This window comes from Daphnia carinata, chromosome 4, assembly GCF_022539665.2.
Source record: "Daphnia carinata strain CSIRO-1 chromosome 4, CSIRO_AGI_Dcar_HiC_V3, whole genome shotgun sequence".
NCBI lineage: Eukaryota > Metazoa > Arthropoda > Branchiopoda > Diplostraca > Daphniidae > Daphnia > Daphnia carinata.
This window is the reverse complement of record NC_081334.1, coordinates 6892760-6912271: the sequence shown is the minus strand read 5'-3', so window position 1 is coordinate 6912271 and position 19512 is coordinate 6892760. Positions and strand designations below refer to the sequence as shown.

The 19512-nt window shown below is 42.0% G+C and overlaps 5 protein-coding genes and 1 long non-coding RNA gene across 8 annotated transcripts in view; 3 read left to right on the top strand and 3 right to left on the bottom strand.

Moving 5' to 3' along the window:
* Positions 1–14425, bottom strand: part of LOC130687530 (suppressor of fused homolog) — a 28972-nt gene extending 14547 nt beyond the window's left edge. The window contains exons 1-8 of one of the 2 annotated variants that reach the window (XM_059495139.1): positions 14096–14425; positions 13878–13970; positions 13511–13821; positions 13342–13447; positions 13183–13271; positions 12782–13094; positions 12507–12714; positions 12252–12369 (exon numbers count right to left, since the gene is read on the bottom strand). In XM_059495139.1, the coding sequence (XP_059351122.1) occupies positions 12298–12369; positions 12507–12714; positions 12782–13094; positions 13183–13271; positions 13342–13447; positions 13511–13821; positions 13878–13970; positions 14096–14316 (1413 nt within the window). In that variant the 5' untranslated portion in view covers positions 14317–14425 and the 3' untranslated portion in view covers positions 12252–12297. Of the gene's footprint in view, positions 1–11997; positions 12370–12506; positions 12715–12781; positions 13095–13182; positions 13272–13341; positions 13448–13510; positions 13822–13877; positions 13971–14095 lie in introns of those variants that run through there. The other variant, XM_057510706.2, reaches the window with a different exon arrangement.
* Positions 28–1778, top strand: LOC130687651 (sorbitol dehydrogenase-like). 2 transcript variants are annotated; one of them, XM_057510825.2, is made up of 7 exons: positions 28–226; positions 296–329; positions 441–605; positions 662–1006; positions 1069–1244; positions 1300–1421; positions 1490–1778. In XM_057510825.2, the coding sequence occupies exons 1-7, from the start codon at positions 173–175 to the stop codon at positions 1644–1646; spliced, it is 1053 nt and encodes a 350-aa protein (XP_057366808.1). In that variant the 5' UTR covers positions 28–172; the 3' UTR covers positions 1647–1778. The 2 variants fall into 2 exon arrangements, with proteins under 2 accessions (XP_057366808.1, XP_057366809.1); XM_057510826.2 differs by having other exon boundaries at positions 186–226; positions 296–363.
* LOC130687648 (uncharacterized) lies at positions 1300–3549 on the bottom strand. The gene is made up of 5 exons (XM_057510823.2): positions 3327–3549; positions 3001–3168; positions 2792–2939; positions 2149–2725; positions 1300–2083 (listed from the first exon to the last, which is right to left on the bottom strand). The coding sequence occupies exons 1-5, from the start codon at positions 3332–3334 to the stop codon at positions 1776–1778; spliced, it is 1209 nt and encodes a 402-aa protein (XP_057366806.1). The 5' UTR covers positions 3335–3549; the 3' UTR covers positions 1300–1775.
* LOC130687675 (uncharacterized) lies at positions 3532–4501 on the top strand. The gene is made up of 2 exons (XR_009000215.1): positions 3532–3794; positions 3860–4501. It is a non-coding gene; the product is annotated as an uncharacterized LOC130687675 (long non-coding RNA).
* LOC130687668 (metal regulatory transcription factor 1-like) lies at positions 4305–10167 on the bottom strand. Its single transcript, XM_057510848.2, has 6 exons — positions 9432–10167; positions 7768–8425; positions 7402–7570; positions 6879–7110; positions 6554–6809; positions 4305–6434 (listed from the first exon to the last, which is right to left on the bottom strand). Exons 1-6 carry the CDS (start codon positions 9662–9664, stop codon positions 5226–5228), a joined length of 2757 nt encoding a protein of 918 aa, XP_057366831.1. The 5' UTR covers positions 9665–10167; the 3' UTR covers positions 4305–5225.
* A 249-nt stretch (positions 14426–14674) lies between the features above and the next one.
* LOC130687533 (putative inorganic phosphate cotransporter) lies at positions 14675–19212 on the top strand. The gene is made up of 14 exons (XM_057510709.1): positions 14675–14947; positions 15159–15349; positions 15696–15929; positions 16034–16121; positions 16195–16418; positions 16483–16635; positions 16710–16842; positions 16910–17031; positions 17099–17218; positions 17269–17290; positions 18319–18491; positions 18552–18691; positions 18761–18892; positions 18954–19212. Exons 1-14 carry the CDS (start codon positions 14854–14856, stop codon positions 19150–19152), a joined length of 2025 nt encoding a protein of 674 aa, XP_057366692.1. The 5' UTR covers positions 14675–14853; the 3' UTR covers positions 19153–19212.
* Positions 19213–19512: the final 300 nt, after the last annotated feature.

Genomic DNA, 19512 nt, shown 5'->3' with positions numbered 1-19512 from the left:
TTAACCAAAACAATGCCCCTCAGGTGACCTTCGGTGTCAATTGTCTTTCGAGTATTTTGATAACCATTGATGTAGTTCTTTTCCTACGCAATACCCATTTTTGCTGTGGTTAACCTGTGCAATCTATTATTAAGTTTACCTTTCAAGCAAGTGTATTTCATCTTACATAGCTATGACGACTGAAAACCTTACAGCGGTTCTTCACACGGTCAATGATCTTCGATTGGTATAAATTACTTGTATTAAAAATGCTTGCTTATCTTTATTTACATCTCTAGGAATTGTAATTTTTCAGGAAAATCGCCCTATCCCCCAGCCTAAAGAGAATGGTGAGGAAGTTATACTTTTATGTGCCTATGAAGTGTAGGCAAAACATAGTCCCTGCTTTAAATGTTCTATCCCTGAATATGAATGTATGATTTTTCTTCTTTGCCATTTAGAGGTTTTGTTGCGAATGGACAAAGTTGGAATATGTGGATCTGACGTCCATTACTGGGTGAATGGAAGAATCGGAGACTTTGTTGTGACCAAACCGATGGTGTTGGGCCATGAAGCTGCTGGAGTGGTACAAGAAGTTGGAAAAGGGGTTACACATTTAAAAGCAGGTTGTATTTTATATGCTTTCTATAAAATTGAATACTCATTTTCCTCTTTTGTTTAGGAGATAGAGTAGCTATTGAACCAGGAGTTCCATGCCGAACATGTGATTACTGCAAAGGAGGTCGCTACAATTTGTGCCTGGAAATGGCTTTCTGCGCCACCCCGCCCTACGATGGAAATTTGGCGCGCTTTTATACTCACGCCGCAGACTTTTGCTATAAGCTACCAGATCATATGAGCATGGAAGAGGGAGCACTTCTGGAACCCCTTTCGGTGGCCGTTCATGCCTGCAGGAGAGCTGGAGTCACCATTGGACAGAAGATCCTGATTTGTGGAGCTGGACCAATAGGTCTTGTATGCCTGCTAACAGCTAAAGCTATGGGAGCATCAACCATCATCATTACTGGTAATCGCCGATCGTATGTTAATATTCTAAATATTATTATAAAGCCCAATATTTCATTGCAGATATATCTGAAAGCCGATTGGAAGTTGCTAAAACCCTTGGAGCTGACCACACTTTATTGGTCGGTCAAAATGGTGCAGAAACATTGGCCCAGCAAGTTGCTGAAAAACTCGGTTCCCCATCCGATGTCACCATTGAATGTAGCGGTGCTGAATCTAGTATACGGCTAGCGATTTTTGTAAGTAATTAACTTTCAATTCTTTCTCACTGAGCTGAATAAAGTGTTGTTACAGGGCACTAGAAGTGGAGGGGTAGTAGTTTTAGTAGGACTTGGACAAGCGGAAATCAAAGTGCCTATCGTCAATGCAGCTGTCCGTGAAGTTGACATTCGAGGAATATTCCGCTACGCCAATTGGTAAAGTTTGACTTGTATAGATTACACGAAAAATATGATAAACGACCTTTTCGTATAACAATTCCTAGTTATCCAACTGCGTTGCAACTCGTGGCGAGTGGACTTGTCAACGTTAAACCGTTAATTACTCATCGTTTCACGTTAGAAGAGACTGTGAAAGCCTTCGAAACCGCTCGTGCGAGTGCAGCTGGAACAATTAAAGTGATGATATCGTGTTCAGATTAAAGGGATTTCTATCGCCTTTGTTGTCCTTTCAGGTTTGGGCAAAACATGTTTTGTGTTGTTGATTAGCTCACTGGGGAGATGGGAACAGAAAAAACTATAACAAAAATTAAATACACAAATCTTTACTGGTTACATAGGGCTGACTACTCCTTTTAGCTGATAGAAAGAGACGCCAGATCCTGCTCCAGAAACAGCAACCAACGGGACAGTATTGGGGCCACAACGTCTTTTGAAACGTTCAAGACATGACAGGCTTGGTACATTTGAGCTCCATTCGGCAATCGCTAACATAAAGCATGGTGGACCAGGATTGGATTTACGAAAGTGCCGCCCGGGTGAATAGACATGGTAACAAATCTGCAGATCATCATCATCAATTTGATTCAGTTCCTCATCCGTTGGATTGTACAATCCATCAGTGGCATAGTAAGGGTCTCCTGCAATTAAAGATGGTGATCAATTAAAAATGAAGACCGGAATCCCGTGTCCTGCGATAGATTACCAATATAATTCCCAAGTAAAAGGGGCTTAGTTTTCCCGCTAAAAAGAGGATTGTTGGTAGACGCCGAGCTTATGCTGGTCGCAACTTCTTCGCGATCTACACTAAAATGTAAGAAATCTTTCTTGCTGATGACATAGCTACTTTCCCTGTTACGGATGCTTTCAGGAAGGTATTCAAGATCAGAAAACTGAATAACAATGGATTCCGATGCCGAGGCTAAGAAATGTGGAATGCAATCATAATCGGATTGTTCAGCTGCTGAAGAACCAGGTAATAACTTTGATTTCGAGTCATTTTGGGTTTCACTGGAAGTGCTAACACTTGTTTCATGTTCGACTGAGTAGTTAGACGGTTCATCCGTCCTGACTCTTTTAGGACTAGAAACCTGGAAAGCATCGCCAGAACGCTTTGTCGTAATTGATGGAGAATTTACTCTACGAACAAGCCTATAGCCTTGCCGGCATAGGTGAGAATATACACGGTACTTGAGAGTTGAACACAAATCTTCTACCAGTAGAATTTGATAAGCTTGCTGAACACTGACTGGGGTACCAGAATACCACAACTCCAATTTTGACTGCAATAATAGCAGCTGTCATTTAGAATTGCTTATGGTGAATGTCAGTGTAATAAAAAGGTGTACCAATTCGATGAGAAATAGGGCTTCCTCTGGTTGGAGATATGTCTTCCCATTCTTATCGAATCCATAAGCATCCCAGCCACCGCCAAGCTTCTTTTCAATTTTAGCTACTTTTTCTTGAGGAAGCCAATCAGCTTTTGTAAGCAGGTTCCTAAAAATTACAAGTCATTTTTTAAATGTAAGTAAAGAAGGTAAGTATAATTAGGTAATACCTTCTCTCTGCCCTTTCTTCTTTTAAATAAGTCATTTTCTCTTCAACAATAGCGTTAATTGTTGCTGTTTCTTCGGCAGAATGAGTGGGGACGAAATCTTTTGGTGACATGGTGGGAAGGTTCCTGGGATGAGCTTTTCTAGACCTTAATTCTAAAAGCTCTTTGGCACTGGAAAAAGTTAAATAACAATGAGTACCAAACCCAAAAACTTTTCGTCTTTGTCTACTGTGGTCATAGACTTTATCGTTTACACACACAAAACGATAAGCCCTCCTTTTCCGTTAACACGTGTCATTTAGTACAAAAAATCACGTTATTATTATTACCTGAGCATTGTATAGACATAAATTTCCACGTGTCAAGCGGTACAATATATTTGCCCACGTGTTCTAAACGTGTGTCATTTTTTTTTTCTGTTAGCTCTGTTTGTCTAATTATGAATTTCGAATGCAACAAAACTTCACAAAACTCCATGTCTAGCCAACAGCGCCACCGCTGCGTTCAATAAATAAATGCTACGGAACGCCAAGGTCGACGTTTGCCTCTGGCTGAATGCTCAAGTTTTGGCCGTTGTTGTTACAATAATAGTTGTACTAGTGTAGCAAAAGAAGAAAAACTGCTTTTGGCAAATATTTGGAGCATGAATATCCAAATGAGAACGAAATAACGAATGCTGACGAAACTTGTAATGCCACCAACAAAGAAAGCATTGTGTAGCAAGTTAGTGCGTGACGTCAAGCGCCAAGTTGAACGATGGCGTCACGGGAGGAAAAGTTTACTTCTCGGGTTGTTGCGTGAGTTGTGGGTTCAACATTTTTTTTTATTTATGTATATACGTTTCCTTGAAAATCTTTCCAAGGCCACCTGTTGGTTTGAATGCCACATTCTTTTGCAATGGACAGAAATAAATACGAAACATACGTCAATTTCCGTTTCATCCAAAGAACAATTTATTATGTATTCGAAGACAACAACAAAAAAAAAAGATGGTGGACATAATGGCTTTCTGATGAAGACGGAATAGTGTGTGTAAAGCAACAACGTCATATCAAATTAAAGAACAACTTTTAATGGTGGCTTCCTTTTTTTTATCGGAGAATTAAACAAAAAAAAAACGTTGAATTTTATGTTTTGTTTTCTTGTATCACTGGAAGAATTAAGCGCCAAATGTGTGTCTATGTGGGAATTATCGTTTCGAAATTATAAGTCTCCGATACAAGTGAAAGAGTTATACAAGGATAATTAATTATGTATATATAACATCATTCAATATCGCGTTTTTTTTCCTATTTTGTAGGGCGTGGTTTCCTCGTTTTTGGCGATGTTTTGGCGAGTTTTAAAGAAACAAAAATAAAAATGTGTGGAAGCTGAAATAAGAAATAAAACTCACGCACCGCGAGATACACACATACAGAAAACAAGAAATCCGGACGAACGTGACACACAAACACTCACACAGAAGGGGGCGGTTTTTTTTTTGTTTTGGTATGGTTAAAAGAATTGAAAATTATAATAAAAAAACTTGAAACAAAAAAGAATAATTTTTTTTTTGTGTTAACAAAAGAAAAAAAAAAAACACGGGGGTTTTCCTTCCTGGAAACTGATTGAAAAATAAAAAAATGAATAAACAACATTTTTCACGGTTATAAACGTCCAACACGTACCGGTTTTTTTTAAAAGAAAAACATTCATTTTTCAAAACAAATAAAAAAAAAGATCAATCAATCAATGAGGGGGAGATTCTCATCCATAAAAAAAAACAATCCAAACACACGGGTATCGAGATTAAACAAATTGAAAAGTGGGTGTTTTTTTAAAGAGAGTATTTCGATAAGATTTCCAAACAACAGCTACAAGCAACAAATTTTTTCTTCATATTTTTTTTTTTAAATATAAAAACAAACAAAAAAAAACTATCCAAAAAATTAATTTTCTTTCTCTCTAAAAAAGAAACGGGAAGATTGCCACTTCATTCAACAACAAAAAACAAAACATGCCGTCAAAAGATTGAAAAAAAAAAACGGGGGAAGCCGTTGGGCTCACGCACAAAAGTGATAAAACACAACTAGAGTGTATACAGCTCTTTTTTTAAATTGAAAACAAAACCCACACGATAATGTTTTCAAAAAATGGCGCGCTAAATGGCGACATCCCGGGTACGTCAAAAAATTTTTTTTGGCAAATTGGCGAAATTAAATTTTGGAATATGCAATTTCGTCCAGATTTCAATAGTAACCGCCGTACGGATTACGTGGGTAGGGAGACGGCGGTGGGAGCGGATACGTTTGCGAGTAGCCGGACAGACCCTGCATGTTGACATTTCCCCAGTTTTGGAGACCATAACTGCCGGAGAAGACGCGCGAAGTGACGGAAGCATATCCCGGACTGGGCGCCGGACTTGGATACGGGTTCGTTCCGCCACTCGTCGATGAGGAAGAAGATGAAGTCGTTGTTGTGCTGCCCGCTCCAGCAGTGGAAGCTGATCCGGGACTCGTTGAAGTCGGTGGGCAACGTTGGCTGGATGAAGCGGATGAGCCCGTTACAGCCGCAGCAGCAGCCGCTGCAGCCGCGGCCGCTGTGGCAGCGAACCGGGCAAACGAAGGTTCGGTTGTGCTCAATGATGGCGTCGCACATCGGGAAGGATCTTGTTGTTGTTGTTGCTGTTGTGGCGATGCCGGTGGAAGTTTATTACTGGATCCGTACGTCATTGATCCAGGTGTAGGTGGAGGTTGAAGAAGTTGTCCGGCATTGTAATTCTGTTGTTGTTGATTCCCATCGAATGAATAACAACTAGCTGGCCGTTCAGGATAAAAGGCTGTTGGAGTTTGTTGTTGCTGACCAGGTCCGGGAGTTGCGCGCGCACTGACCGCTTGTGGACGTGCCAACGATGGATAATTATCATCAAAATGTTGTTGTTGTTGCTGCCACGGGGAAGGACTGGCCGGTGGATAATTCGACTCACCGTACGTACTTTGATTCCGTGAAGCTGCTAAATTGAGCGCCATTGCTTGTGGTTCAGGTGTCATGGGCATCGGTCCCGGGCTGTTGTGGTAGTTGACCGGCTGTCTACCTCCTCCACCAGCCGGAGAATTGAGATCAGCATGATGATCCGGCGGGGAGCTGCCATTACCAGCAGCTGCTGCCGCTGCGGCCGCTGCTGCTAAACTTTGAATGGCCAATTCGGCCACAACGGCTGCGGCTGAAGAAGTAAATGATGGCAAAGGACCGGAATTCAGGACATCGTTATCCTTATCGTGTCGTAATTTGTGCAGAATCTCGTCCGATAAACTCGTGTTTTGAGAGGATAGGCCTCCACTCACTCCCCCTCCACCATTAACGGAATTGGCCTTCCGCCAGCCGGGTTTCCTACCCCGACGCGGCATCTCGGGGATTGGGTATGAAGCTCTTGGCGTTCCAGGCGGATTGGAACCGTCCTATTAAATAAAAAAAGGACGTCAATTGGCGGAAATAAATAAAGATGAAGTCGAAATCAATTTCGGGGAAGGTTAAAATAATAAAAGAGGGGTGAAAAAGAAATCAAAAAAACATTTACATCAACGGTATCGAACAGCACCTGCTGGCCGGTAGGATCCAGCTGCTGCAATCGCGTAGGTGTTGTGGGCGGGAAATCGGGCAATTTGCCTCGGCCGGGGTCCTTGATGACGCCACCGGAATAAGCATCGAACGTGTAAGGGATGCTGCGTTGCACCGTCGGCATATTATCTTCACTGAAACCGTGGGCTTTGCGCAAGTGAACCTGCAAACACTGTTTCGTTGAAAACCCCAATCCGCATTCCGTTTCGGGACACCTTGAAAATAAAAATCAATTGAATCACCATTTTTTCAATATTCACGCGTGTCACGAAAAAAAAACTCACTTGAACGGTTTGACTCCGGAGTGAGTCAACAAGTGGATTTTCAAATTCGATTTCGTTTGAAAGAGTTTGCCGCATTGGTCGCAGACGCACGTTCCCGATGCCCCTTGCCCGTGAATTTCGCCCAGGTGACGTCTTAGAGCGGCTCGCGATGTAAAGACAGCCGGGCAGGCTTTACACGGATGATGCGTTCCTCCGCCGCCCGACAGGCCGCCGCTTATGTTGGAGCCATCATCTACAGATATCACGAAAAAAAAAAAGAAGGTAATGGTATGTCGGGAGAAAAAAAGATGTGCGTGTGTGTGTGTGTAGATCGAGCGCGTGTGTGTAGCGACTGTTTTATTGATCGAGAGTCAGGCCAGCTACGGGCGGTATAGAGAAAAAGGGAGTCGAAGGTGAGAAATGTTCCACACGAAAGTCATTTTCAAATGTGACTGGAACATACATAAGGGAATGTAGTGGGAGGAGAAACAGCTGTCAAAAATGTTTCTTAAATGGACATGTGGGCAAGAATTGAAAAATGTACCGCAGTGTCCGAAATCGCTGCCGGCGTGTTCGGCTTCGATGTGGGCCTTTAGCTTTTGCGGCTGCGAAAAGTCTTTGCCGCAGACATGGCACTGAGGTCGGCAACGGTCCGGATTGGCCGGGCAGCCGTACGTCCGATGCACGTTCAGATAAGTCGGTCGCAAGAAACTCTGTAAATGAATAAAAATGCATTAATGGAACGCCTCCTGTCAATCCCTAAAATCGCCAATGGCAACACAAATTGCAAAGCTTTTCAATATTTTATTGCCCCACTACAAGTTTGAAAAAAAAATCCTTGTTGTCAAGCGATGGCCGGTCCAATAAAAAATAATCCCTCCTCTTAAAAAAAAGCGATTTATGACGTTACCTTGTTGCAAAAATTGCAAACGTATTCGCCGCCCTGATCGTGATCGCCCGCAGTGGATGTATTGGCCAGACTATTGTCATCTTCTTCGTCCACCATGTTATCATCATCGTCGTCATCGGACGGGTAACTAGCGTGTTGTTGTTGTTGTTGGTCACCAGTCGGACCATGATTTCGATTGTTGCCGTTGTGAGCGGAGAAAGCGGCTGCAGCTGCCGCTGCGGAAACTCCATCCGCGTGATGGTAATCGTAACCATGGTGATGCGGATGCTCTTCATCGTCCTCATCGTCTTCATCATCATCGTCCACGGCGACAGCAGTTGAAGATCCGGCAGCAGCGGCAGCGGCTGCAGCGGCCGCAGCAGCTTCTTCCATTTTGAGTTTCTTGTGCGGATGGGCGGAAGACACGGGATTGTCGTCTTTGGGTTCGTTGCTACGACGCGGAGAAGAGGAGGAAGAGGCGCGCCTGAGCTCAAGGTCGTGTTGTTGATGATGGTGCGGATGACTGGCGACGACATCGCCTCCAGAGGGCACACCACTGCCGCCGGCCCTCTGATGATGATGCTGCTGTACTGGCTGTTGAAGTTGATCGACCCGTCCACCACCACCGCCGTTGATTTGATTGCGGTGTTTCGGCTTTTCGCATACCTGCTCTTCTTGGCTATAAAAAGTCGTAAAAATACTTTCAATAACGAGGTCAAATGATTTTTTCGGGGCAATTAGAATGAAATGTATTTTACTTCTTCCGCGTAGGCTTTTGCCTGTGACCTTGCTAGCAAAAGAAATACATTTTTACGAGTCTTTGGAAATGAGAGCGAACTGGCAACTGTTGCACGCCCGTCATCTCATAAGTGCGTAGCATAAATCGTGATAGTATATATATATATATATATACACACATATAAAAAGAAGTTGCCTGGATTCTCCTTGAACGAAGAAAAAGAGGACACACACGAGTTCTGGTTGGGATTGATTTCTTCTAGGGCGTGTAAAAAAAGGGGGTTCTTTTCTTGGGCGAAGGGCCATCTTTCTTTGCCGAGCTTTTTTCCTTATTGATTGGATCCCCGAGTAGCCCTCCCACCACCCTCCTACCTTGAACCCCCTTCTTTTGGCTAGCGCGTATCCTTAGGCCTAGAAAAAAAAGAAGAGTGACCGTCACTCAGCCTCTTTGGCTCCTCCCATCTTCAGACTAAAAAAAGTCTACCCTCTACTTTTAGGGTCACCGCGGGAGATCTTGTCAGCCCTCCACGATTGGGGTTTTACCACCCCATCTCATGGGGAGAAAAAAGAGGGAGGCGAAGTTCGCCTCCCTCGCTTTTCTCGGTTGCGGTTGGCCGAGACGCAACTTGGGAAGAAAAGAACTGTGGCGCCGCGCGCGCCTTCTTCTTTTTTTTCTCCCCACCACCCACTGACCGTCACCCGACGGGTGGAATGGGGGGCCCTTCTTTCCCCTATGGTCAAGAACGTTCTTCTTTTGTTTCGATTCGTTCTTTCGGGGGGGGGGGGTTGTAAACGAAGGAAAAAAACATAAGAAGAAACGACGACCTGACGATGACACGACATTTTTTGAACCCTCGGAATTGTGTACCCAAAAATGATCAACGCTGCCGACACGATGAACAATCTTTTTTCGTTTGGCCTTCTTTTTCTTTAGAATTAGTTTTTACCTGAGTCGTTCTTCGGCTAGTCGCAATAGGAAAGAGACGAAATCGACGTCGCCATTGTAACCGAGTCGTTGTTTGAGATCGGCCCAGTGGCGGGCGTTGTTCTTGCCGATGTAAATGGTGCGGGCGGGATCGGTCGACGCCGGATACGGATACGGGTAGCCACCTTTGGGCGGTCGACCTTTTCTTGGTCGCATAATCTGCCCATCGGGACCGATCGCTGCCGCTGCTGGCATTTTTTTTAATGTGAGTTTTTCTCTCCCTTTTTAGTCCTTTTTTTTTTCTAGTCCGTGCAATATTTTGAATGAATTGCGATTCGTTCCACGAGCTCAACTTTGGCACAGTTCAAAAATAGATCCGCAGTGAAACTTACACGTGCCTTTACACGATGGCCAATCGTTTCACTTGACACTGGGTAACACGCACATGGTCCCTTGCACGTTGCACCTGCATCAAAAAAAGAAACATTTGTTTTGTTTCTCTTCTTTTTTCACGTTTGTATTTCACTATCGTGTTTGTTTGTTTGTCGGGTATTGAGATGTGATGCGGGAAAGTAAAAAGAAATAAAAAAATAGAAAAAAAAATAAAAATGTTTGGCGCCAAGAGAAAAAGGGGCGAGGAGTAGGCGACGGCCGCGACCTCACCGCACGGGAAGCTTCAAAGAGACTGAAGCTCCCCTAGCGGCACGACTTAGCAAAAGTGTGTATAAAGAACTCCCTTCCTTGTAGGGGGGCGGGCGCTTTGGGACGAAAGGAGGGAAAAAGAAAAAAAAAGAATCGCCTCTTAACTATCGATTCATATATCGTTCAACCATCGAAAAGAACATCAAAAAGTGTTGGGAGCTACAAAAAAAAAAGAGAAAAAAAAAAGAAATAATAATAATAATAAATAACTTCCGGAATGGGGGAACCCAAAACACGATCAACACACACACTCTTGTTTTTGTTTTTATTTCTACTTTTCTTTTTCCTTTTTCTTTTAGTTTTTTGTTTCTTTTACCATATTCAAGAATCTTTTCTTTTTCAATCTAGATGCGTGGTGGTATGACCTAATAAAAGGGTGGGGACACCTGCTGCTGACCGAAAAAATTGAACAAAAAAAGAAATGTTGAAGTCAAAACTTGGTCTTTGCATGCGTGTTGCGGGTCTAAATTTACAATGGCAACAAGACACCTTTGGAAAAAAAAAGTCTTTGCGTTCGGGTGTTCTCCAAGGTTAACCGAGAGAGCCCTCGAAGACGACGTCTTTTGCTCGTATATACACACACACGTTCAGAAAACGGCGAGAATGAGAGAACGAGGAAAACAAGTGGATGGAGGAAAGACCAGATGAAAATAAGGATGTCCTGCTGGCCATGGGGAGGAGGGGAATCTACGCATACACACATGCATCTATTTTCAAAAAGAAATGGCGTCTCTTGTTTTTATTTTAAAAACTCCCGTCAAGTGCGTATACATATGTGTCTGGACACTCTTTACATTTTTTTTTCTAACGTCAAAACGCTTTTTTTTAACGATTCTTCGTGAATAAAAAGAAGAAACCCAATTTTCGTTGATGGGCTCCATACACGTCGGTACGTCGAACATTTCCCGCGGGATTCAAAACGAAAAAGTTTTTTTTTTCTCTACAAGATGATTGGGCGAGAATCAAGTTCATTGTTGACTCTAAAGTCTGAACGCGTATAAAAAAAAAAAATAAAAAAGAAGCCTCAGCCGCCCGAGTCAGCAACTCCCCATTTTCACCCACCCAGGGCCCTCCTGCCGGGAGTCGGCCATGTTCTTCTTTTCCCCTCTCTTTTTCTCTCAGCATCCGCTCTTTTTTTTTCTCTCTTCTTCTTCTTCTTTTTCGTTCTGATAGGCTCTCCCCCTCCATCCGTCGTCTGTGTTAAGAGCCTCGTACGTGTGTGCAGTGGAATCAACTCCCCCTCCTCTTCTTTTTTTTTTTCCTTCATCATCGGCGCAGGGTCCAGGGAGACTGGTCCGTCCGATCGATGCCGTGAACCTTTTTTTTTGCCTCCTTTTTTCCTTCGTTTTCTCCATCCCTCTTTTACGCATCCTTCCGATTTTTTTTGGCCTTCGTGAAGCATTTTTTAAAAATGTTGTAGTAAAAATGGTTGAGATAAAAACAAACACGCAGAAAAACAAAAAATGTGTTGTTACGTCATTTTTGCTTTGATTTGTTATTCAAAGATAAAAAATAAAAGATCCCGATAAACAAAAATAAACTTTTTCTACTTGACTCAGACTATAGTTTAAGATGACCAATGCTGCTTTTAATTGCGCTTGAGTGACATACCACCTCCGGTCGTTCGTTTTTTCTTTTTTCCTCTCAGCTGCATGTATGTCTGCACGCCTCCCCCCCTTCCTAAAAAGAACTCTTAGACGACTAAAGGCTGGGATGATGGCCTCTTTTTCTTTCAAGGATTTTTTCCCCCCCTTTTTTTTTTTGCACGAAAGCCAAGGTTTTAAGAGCAGAGAACAAAACGCGAGTTGTGTATGGTACACCTCGTGCAACTTCTAATAATAGAAAGCAAACGAAAATGTCTTAAAAGAGAGAAGAAAGTTATTGGCAAGTTTTCAACGTCATTATAATTGCAGCAAACACGCAGCTTCCGTCAACATCGCCTAGTTGAGAAAGACGGTTAAAAAAAGGGAGATTCACGCAGGTCAGGTTCTTTTTCCACGCGTGAATAATAACGCGAGCACGAGGAATAATAATAAAGGCACGTGGTTACAGTTTACAATTGTAAAAAGAAAGAGAAGAGAAAGAAAAGATAAAGAAAGACAGGAAAAAAAGGGTCGGAAAAAGAAAAACAATATTAAACAAAAAAAAAAAAAAAAAAAAACTTGTAGACAGGCAAGATACGGCTGTCATAATTCGTCCGGGACTACCGTCAACGCCATCTGTCGGTCAAACCAGCAAAAGGTTTTCGGCACCACCAACTAAAGGATGCAAACAAAGATGTTTAAGAGTTAGATGGACATGTCAATATTAGCACAGCATCCATCAATATTTGAATATATTTAAATCTAAACGAAAAAAAAATAAATAATAGGAGATAGTAAAATGTATAGTCTACCCCATCCGGTTGCTGGAGACACGCCAGATCCGATTCGAGTTTGGCTAACCACTCGGAGTCGACGAGGATTTGAAGCCAAGGACCTTTGGCCACCAAAGGGGCAGATGGTGAAGCCAATGCGCCTCCTACTCTGCCCGTCAGTAACGTCACGGCCGTTTCACCCGCCACAGCTTTAAAGGTAAAATGTCGGTCATGTCTGAGTCTCCCTCTATATGAATCAGAAAGTTTCGCTTGAAAAAAAAGTTAATATAACAAGGCTTAAATATGAACCCTACCGAAGGACGACGGGCAAAAGGGATGCGGCTTCCAAGTTGAGAGTGAGATGAACGCCCTTGTAGAGACGTCGAATTGGCCAGATTTCGCCGTTGGTGGGTTCACCATCAGGCGTCGGTCGATGGCGACCGAGGGTCGCTTTTCCGGCTGCTGCTTCCGGTTCATCCTCTTCGTCTTCCTGACTACTAGAGTCGTCATCCTCTTCTTCATCTTCCGGGCTTCTCCATGCTGAACCCGTTTTCGAAGTGACTCTCCTCTCCTCCCAGTGGCAACGGGCACTGACGCCCGATAAACTGCATCCATCACGATCGATGCCTAAAAATATGACAAGAGGGAAATACATGGGATCCTATAAATAAACTTTCAAAATGGTTCCTATGAGGGGCAACAAACTTTTCTATACCATGTTCGACTTCACGGCGGAAGGATGGCTGCAATTCAAATAGTGATAACTGACGCTGCATATCGGCAACCAGCCAAGGGCCTCCCGCACTGTGTGTAAGAAAAAACAAAAATTGGCAAATAAATATACAAGATAGTTTGGGAAAGAAAGTTTAATTACGAAGGAACTCTTCGCAAAAGTTCCAAAACGCTAGTCCCGTTCCAATGTTGGGACACTTGTAATTCTTCTTCTGTCACAGCGACGACTTGCAAAAACTTTACGGTGCCTGCCAAATGATTTGAATTTTGATTCTTTTTGTCATTTCTGTAAGGCGCCTTATTTATTTTACCTAGTGGCCCCTGTACCGGTGGTAAGAGAAGATCTTCCGCCAGCAGCATGTGTTGCAAACGACATTCAAAATCGGACCCGTCCAATGGGCAATGCCAAGAAACGTGGTCGCCCGCGAAGAAGGAATTGCCAGTGTGGAAAACATACTTGGCTAGGGCTTGTAACAGAGCTGCTGGCCAAGTAGGGGGTGATGTGGCTTCCCCAGATTTTTTGGCAAGTCGGAAAGTTAACTCGAAACCAAAACCACTAGGAAATTCTGGACCTGAAGGTTCATGAACCCTTCCATCACCATGCAGGTCTGTTAATCCAAAACTGTCAAAGAGCGATTTTACGAAGTGTGTTGCAAATAACTGTCATGTTTAACCAACCTAATATAATGCCAATGTGGTGGTATATGTAGTTCTGGAATTCCTGGGTGATCATACATACTTATATAATCTAATGGATCTGGGCCACCAAGCCTGTAATAACAAATACATCTTTTTATTGTCTCAGATGGAATCAGGCCGTCAATTCTGATAACGGAACAACTGTTGATGACTGTTGATCATCAATATTTTTCCAGTTTTTTAAACTATCCTCTCACCAATATTTTATGAATGCTGTCACTTGAAGGGGGTTTGGTTGGTGAGGGTACACTTGTTTACATGATTCATACAATATTTCCAAGCCGAGGGCTGATGAAGACGGCATGAACTGTTGGCCATCAATAGCACTTTCGGGTACGTAATTGTTGCTAGCACCTGTCACATTTACGGACGCACACGTATTGCTAACTGAAGAAACGTGCACTTGTGCTTTTTGCATTTTGGGGTTCAGTTAAATCCCTACATAAGAAGTGATGGTTTTTCACTTTTGTTTTTGTGGTAACAAAGCCTCCATTCCAAACATTTTTTATACCTAGCAGAGGAATTTTTAGAAAAAAGCCCCGCCATTAGTCGATTGGCAGCACTAGCTTATACGATTTTGAATTTAATTCATTAATAAACCTGTGGTCTGATAAATTAAGATATATGTATACATATGTATACATATATTTAAGACTTTGAATGTGTTATAAAGACCTATAAAATCATTTAGGTCACATATTTTCTTTTTCTTTTAAAGATTCGATCATTCGGCCAAACATCCTTAACAGCGACATCTATGGATAAAGCCGCAGGCTATTATACGTGTCATCGATCGGTCACAGTATTTTTATTTACATTTCCAAGTACAAAAAATACCACCCACACGCACAACTACCCGTCTCCTTTGCACAATTTGCACCAATGGCATATTTAGTTTAATAGCTTAACATTCCCGTCCAACCTTCCCCATATAGTGCAATAGAAATAGTGCATAATGGTGCAACAATCTAGTCTACTTGTGAATCCAGTCGAACCCAACGAGATAGATGAAAAATTACGATTGATTCCTCAGGATGATGAAGACCAAGGTATCAATTGTGTAGTGTGGAAAGCAGGCTTGCCTCCATATCTGGTTTTTCTGTTCTCTAGCTAGTTTGATGTCTCAACCTACATGGAGAGCCAAACGAGTGCTTTATGTTAAAAAAAATGCATGTTTTATCTTCTACGATCCATTATCTCTTGTTTTAGATTTACTAGAATAATGCTGTGTAGTAAAATGGTTTCTGATATTTACAACAGGGTGCTGGGGGACACGACATACTCTTGTCTTACTTGGTTTTTTGGGGTTTGCCAATGTTTATGCCATGAGGGTGAATTTATCCGTGACGATCGTAGCGATGGTCAACCAAAGCGCCATTCCGCACATCAATCAAACAGCAGTCGATATCTGTCCGGTGACTCCGGGAAGCGATCAATCTGGACTAGTTAAGGTAAAAATACTCCAACGATGTAAACATGTCAAATAACCCAACTGCAAAGTTACTAGCATATAAGCCTCGGCTTTGCGTGCACACTATGCCGTTGGGTCCATATTCAGAGATGATGTATTGGAAGCTTTCAGTAGACGTTGTTCATCCCCTTATCATCCCTATTTTCTATTTTTCTCTTCCGAGAGTTAATCCCGTCACGAGTCTTGGCTTTGTTGTATAGAGCCCCCGAAAAGGCCACTGGCACGTAGACTGGCGCACAACTTAAGCTTGTCTATTTGTCATTCTCCGTCAAACATAATTCCATACGAAACTAATGATGTTCATTCTTTCGATTTTCAACCAAAAGGATGGAGAATTTGCCTGGGATGAATATAAACAAGGCATCATCCTCGGATCCTTTTTTTGGGGCTATGTTTTAACGCAGATCCCTGGTGGGAGGCTGGCGGAGCTTTTTGGCGGTCGAAAATTGCTTGGCTACGGCATTCTCAGCACTTCCATCTTCACTTTATTGACTCCCTTCGCTGCACGTGCTAGTGACACTTTACTGATCTTCTGTCGCGTCTTAATGGGATTGGGAGAGGTAATACAATATTGCCGTATTCATATGCCTCATTTGAAAAAAGGCCTGTTGCTATTATGGATCGTTCTCGCCTAAAAATAATCATGATTTATAACGTCTATTAGGGCGTTACTTTCCCCGCTATGTATGCTATGCTGGCGGAATGGGCCCCACCGTGGGAAAGGAGTAAAATGGCCGCTTTCGTCTTTACAGGTACAGCTAATAATCTGTTACTTGCTGTTATGTCCAAGTCTTTAATGGATTTTACATTTAAAACAAAATGTAGGTGCTCAGTTTGGAACAGTTATCACGTTACCTCTGTCAGGAATCCTTTGCGAACACGGTTTCGACGGTGGTTGGCCAACAGTGTTTTACGTATTTGGAACGTTAGGTATAGTGTGGTTCGCTGTATGGATGCCTTTGACTGCCGATTCTCCATCACGTCATAAAAATATTTCTAAAGAAGAAAAGGAATACATCTGCAGCTCGTTAAGGGATTCCATCAAAAGGGTAATTCATTATTCTGCCTTCAGCGTCAAACGGATTAATTGATTTTTGTAAATGTGCCTTGCAGAAAAGCGCTCCTGTTCCATGGCGATGCATGTTCAAATCCAAAGCTTGTTGGGCCGTCGGAGCAGCCAATGTTGGCCACGCCTGGGGATTCTATACACTGTTGACTGAACTACCAAGTTACATGGATAACATTCTTCATTTCAATATGAAGCAGGTAATTAAACGATACACCAAATGTGCGTAGACACTTTTAGTTAAGTTTAATACAAATTTTTTATTTATTTACAGAACAGCTTCGTTTCTGCTCTCCCGTATTTGGCAATGTGGCTTTTTTCGCTCTTATGCAGCACAATCGCAGATCTGCTCATTTCCAAACAAATATTTAGAGTCATAACTGTTCGGAAGATATTTAATTCGATAGGTAACTAGAAGCAAAAGCAGACTTGAACTTTTCTGGATAATTTTACAATTCATAAAATAACTTATAGGACAATATGGACCAGCATTGGCATTAGTTGGTGCTGGATTCATTGGATGTAACACTGTAGCAGCCGTAGTTTTGCTGACTCTGGCCGTCGGACTTAGTGGTGCTTCTTACTCTGCTTTTCAGGTAGAGCTCTAAAAAGATTTATTTTGAAAAGCCTATTGTCATCAAAGCTTGTATTACAAATACTCAGGTGAATTTTGTCGAAATCGCTCCACCATATGCCGGTACCTTGTTTGGTGTTACTAATGCAGTAGCCAATCTCTGCGGATTCATGGCTCCTTATGCTGTCGGCGTGCTAGTGAAAGGAAACGTGAGTCGTATACGTTAATATTAATATGTTTATGTACTAATTTATCTTAGGTGCTTGTTCTACTAACCCTTGGTATGGCAATGGAAAATTTGAGAATAATTCTCTTTTCGAAATTCATTGTTCTAATTGTATACGCTTTTTGTGTGCATAGCAAACACTAGGGCAGTGGCGCCTGGTGTTTTTGATCGCATCTGGCGTATACTTCGTTTCAAACACTATCTTTCTGATATTTGCTTCGAGTCAAGTGCAGCCATGGGCCGAATGCGAAGATCTCGGTGAAGATAAAACTCGAAAAGTGCTGTGAAATCCGTCCATTTTTAACCTAACCCTATCTTTCTCTCTTTCTTTTTCTTCATGCTGCCTCGCTTTGGATGTGTAGGAGCAGAGGAATCAATCCATGTTGAAGAAAGTGAAGAAAACAATGACTTCCTTTCTCGTCCCTTTCCTTACATCCAACCGGATACGTTGTTTTAATTCCATAAATCTTAACTTTCAGAATTACGTATTATTAATTTAATTTATCGAATTGTTTTAAATGTCGCTTTAAATGTGTTGATGGAATACAGACTAATGCAGCGAAAAGGACGTGCCAACATCTTCGACAAACAAAGTCGATTTTCAGAGCCTGAGCGACTTCTCATCATCGACGAAATTCGTTTCCTTACATTACCTGCGTGAGTATCCCTTGATTTGTGAAATATGTGATTTGTGGTTTGATTTTTTGGGTAAAATATCGGAGGACGCAACGAATGTTGTACGCGTTGTATGCGAGAATTCGATGTAGGGCTATGCAGTTCCTACAGGGACGATAGGTGGTGTTCTGCGTCTGTAGACGACGGGACACGTCTCAAGAAAATAACAAGTTGGAATTTTTTCGAAACAACGTCTTACTATTCCTAAGTAGTACTGCGTTTTGTTGAAAATGTCAAAGAAAGATGAGACCCTTCGAGGTGTCTTAGACTCGGAAGAAAAAATCGCACATTGGGGGACCATAGGAGTCGCTTTGATTGTTGGTTTCATCACGCTATGTACTATTTGATGATTCTCATTACGTTGACAGCTGTTGAGATTTTAATTCATTTTTTTACAATTTCTTTTAGTTATTTTCATTTTTTTATGGAGAAAAGGACGTGTATCACGTCGTGGAATCTGCTTGGTCGGTTTGTGTGAATCTGGAAAAACACTAATCTTCTCTCAATTGATTTATAAAAAAGCTGTTGAGAGCTTTACCTCGATGAAAGAAAATGTAGGAGTATTAGACATTGCCAATAAGGTAAGAAAAATATAGTCTAGGCAAACTTTCTACTCACATTTACTGAGTATGTTACCAAAGGGGGCCTTAAAATTAATTGATATCCCTGGCCATGAACGTGTTCGCCAACGTTTCTTTGACAGTTACAAAAACACAGCAAGAGGGATAGTCTTTGTCCTTGATTCTTTTAGTCTTAACAAAGATATTCGTGATGTGGCTGAGTATGTTGTTATTACAAAAACTCAAAGAAAATTATATAAACCACTGTAATGTGTCACCCCTGTAATTAGGTACCTTTACAATATTCTGAGCGATCCTGTAGTGTCATCTAACCGACCCCAGGTGCTTATCCTATGCAACAAACAAGATCATCCTTTAGCTAAGGGACCCCAAGTTATTCAGTCTGTTCTTGAAAAAGAGATGTAAGTATTACCAACTGATAAATGTTATCTGAAAGACAAATGTTTTACCCAGTTAACAAAGGAATGTGCTGAGAAACACTCAAACCAACCAGCTAGAAGCTGTAGCTGAAGGTGGAAACAGAAAATCGTTTTACCTTGGACAAGAAGGCAAGAATTTTGAGTTCGCTGATATTCGTTCATTGCGCGTGGAATTTGCCGCATCAAGTGCCCAAACAGACGATTTGGAAAATTTAAAAAAGTGGCTGCAATCAGTTGCTTAACACTCATAAATTCATTGTGTTTCTTCTGTCTATAAATGACCTAAATACATGACATCCATCCGTTCTTTATTTCTTTTCTTGGCTGCCAAAATACATATATGGTTTCAGTATCGTTCCGTTGCCTGATATACGCAATAATACATGTTTTAGGATGTACAGTTTATTGCAAAAAAAGTATTAAAACAAAAAAAAAGAAACCTGTATCATATAAAAGTCGTTAACCTATGCATAAGACCTACTTAGCAGAGGGTATGACGTAGTGCGCCACTTTTCGATTTAGGTAACATTCGCAGGAGGCGTTTGTGGCGCTTCCCTCAGGTGGTTTTAAAAGGGTGAAAAGCTGTTGCCGGCTTTTATGAG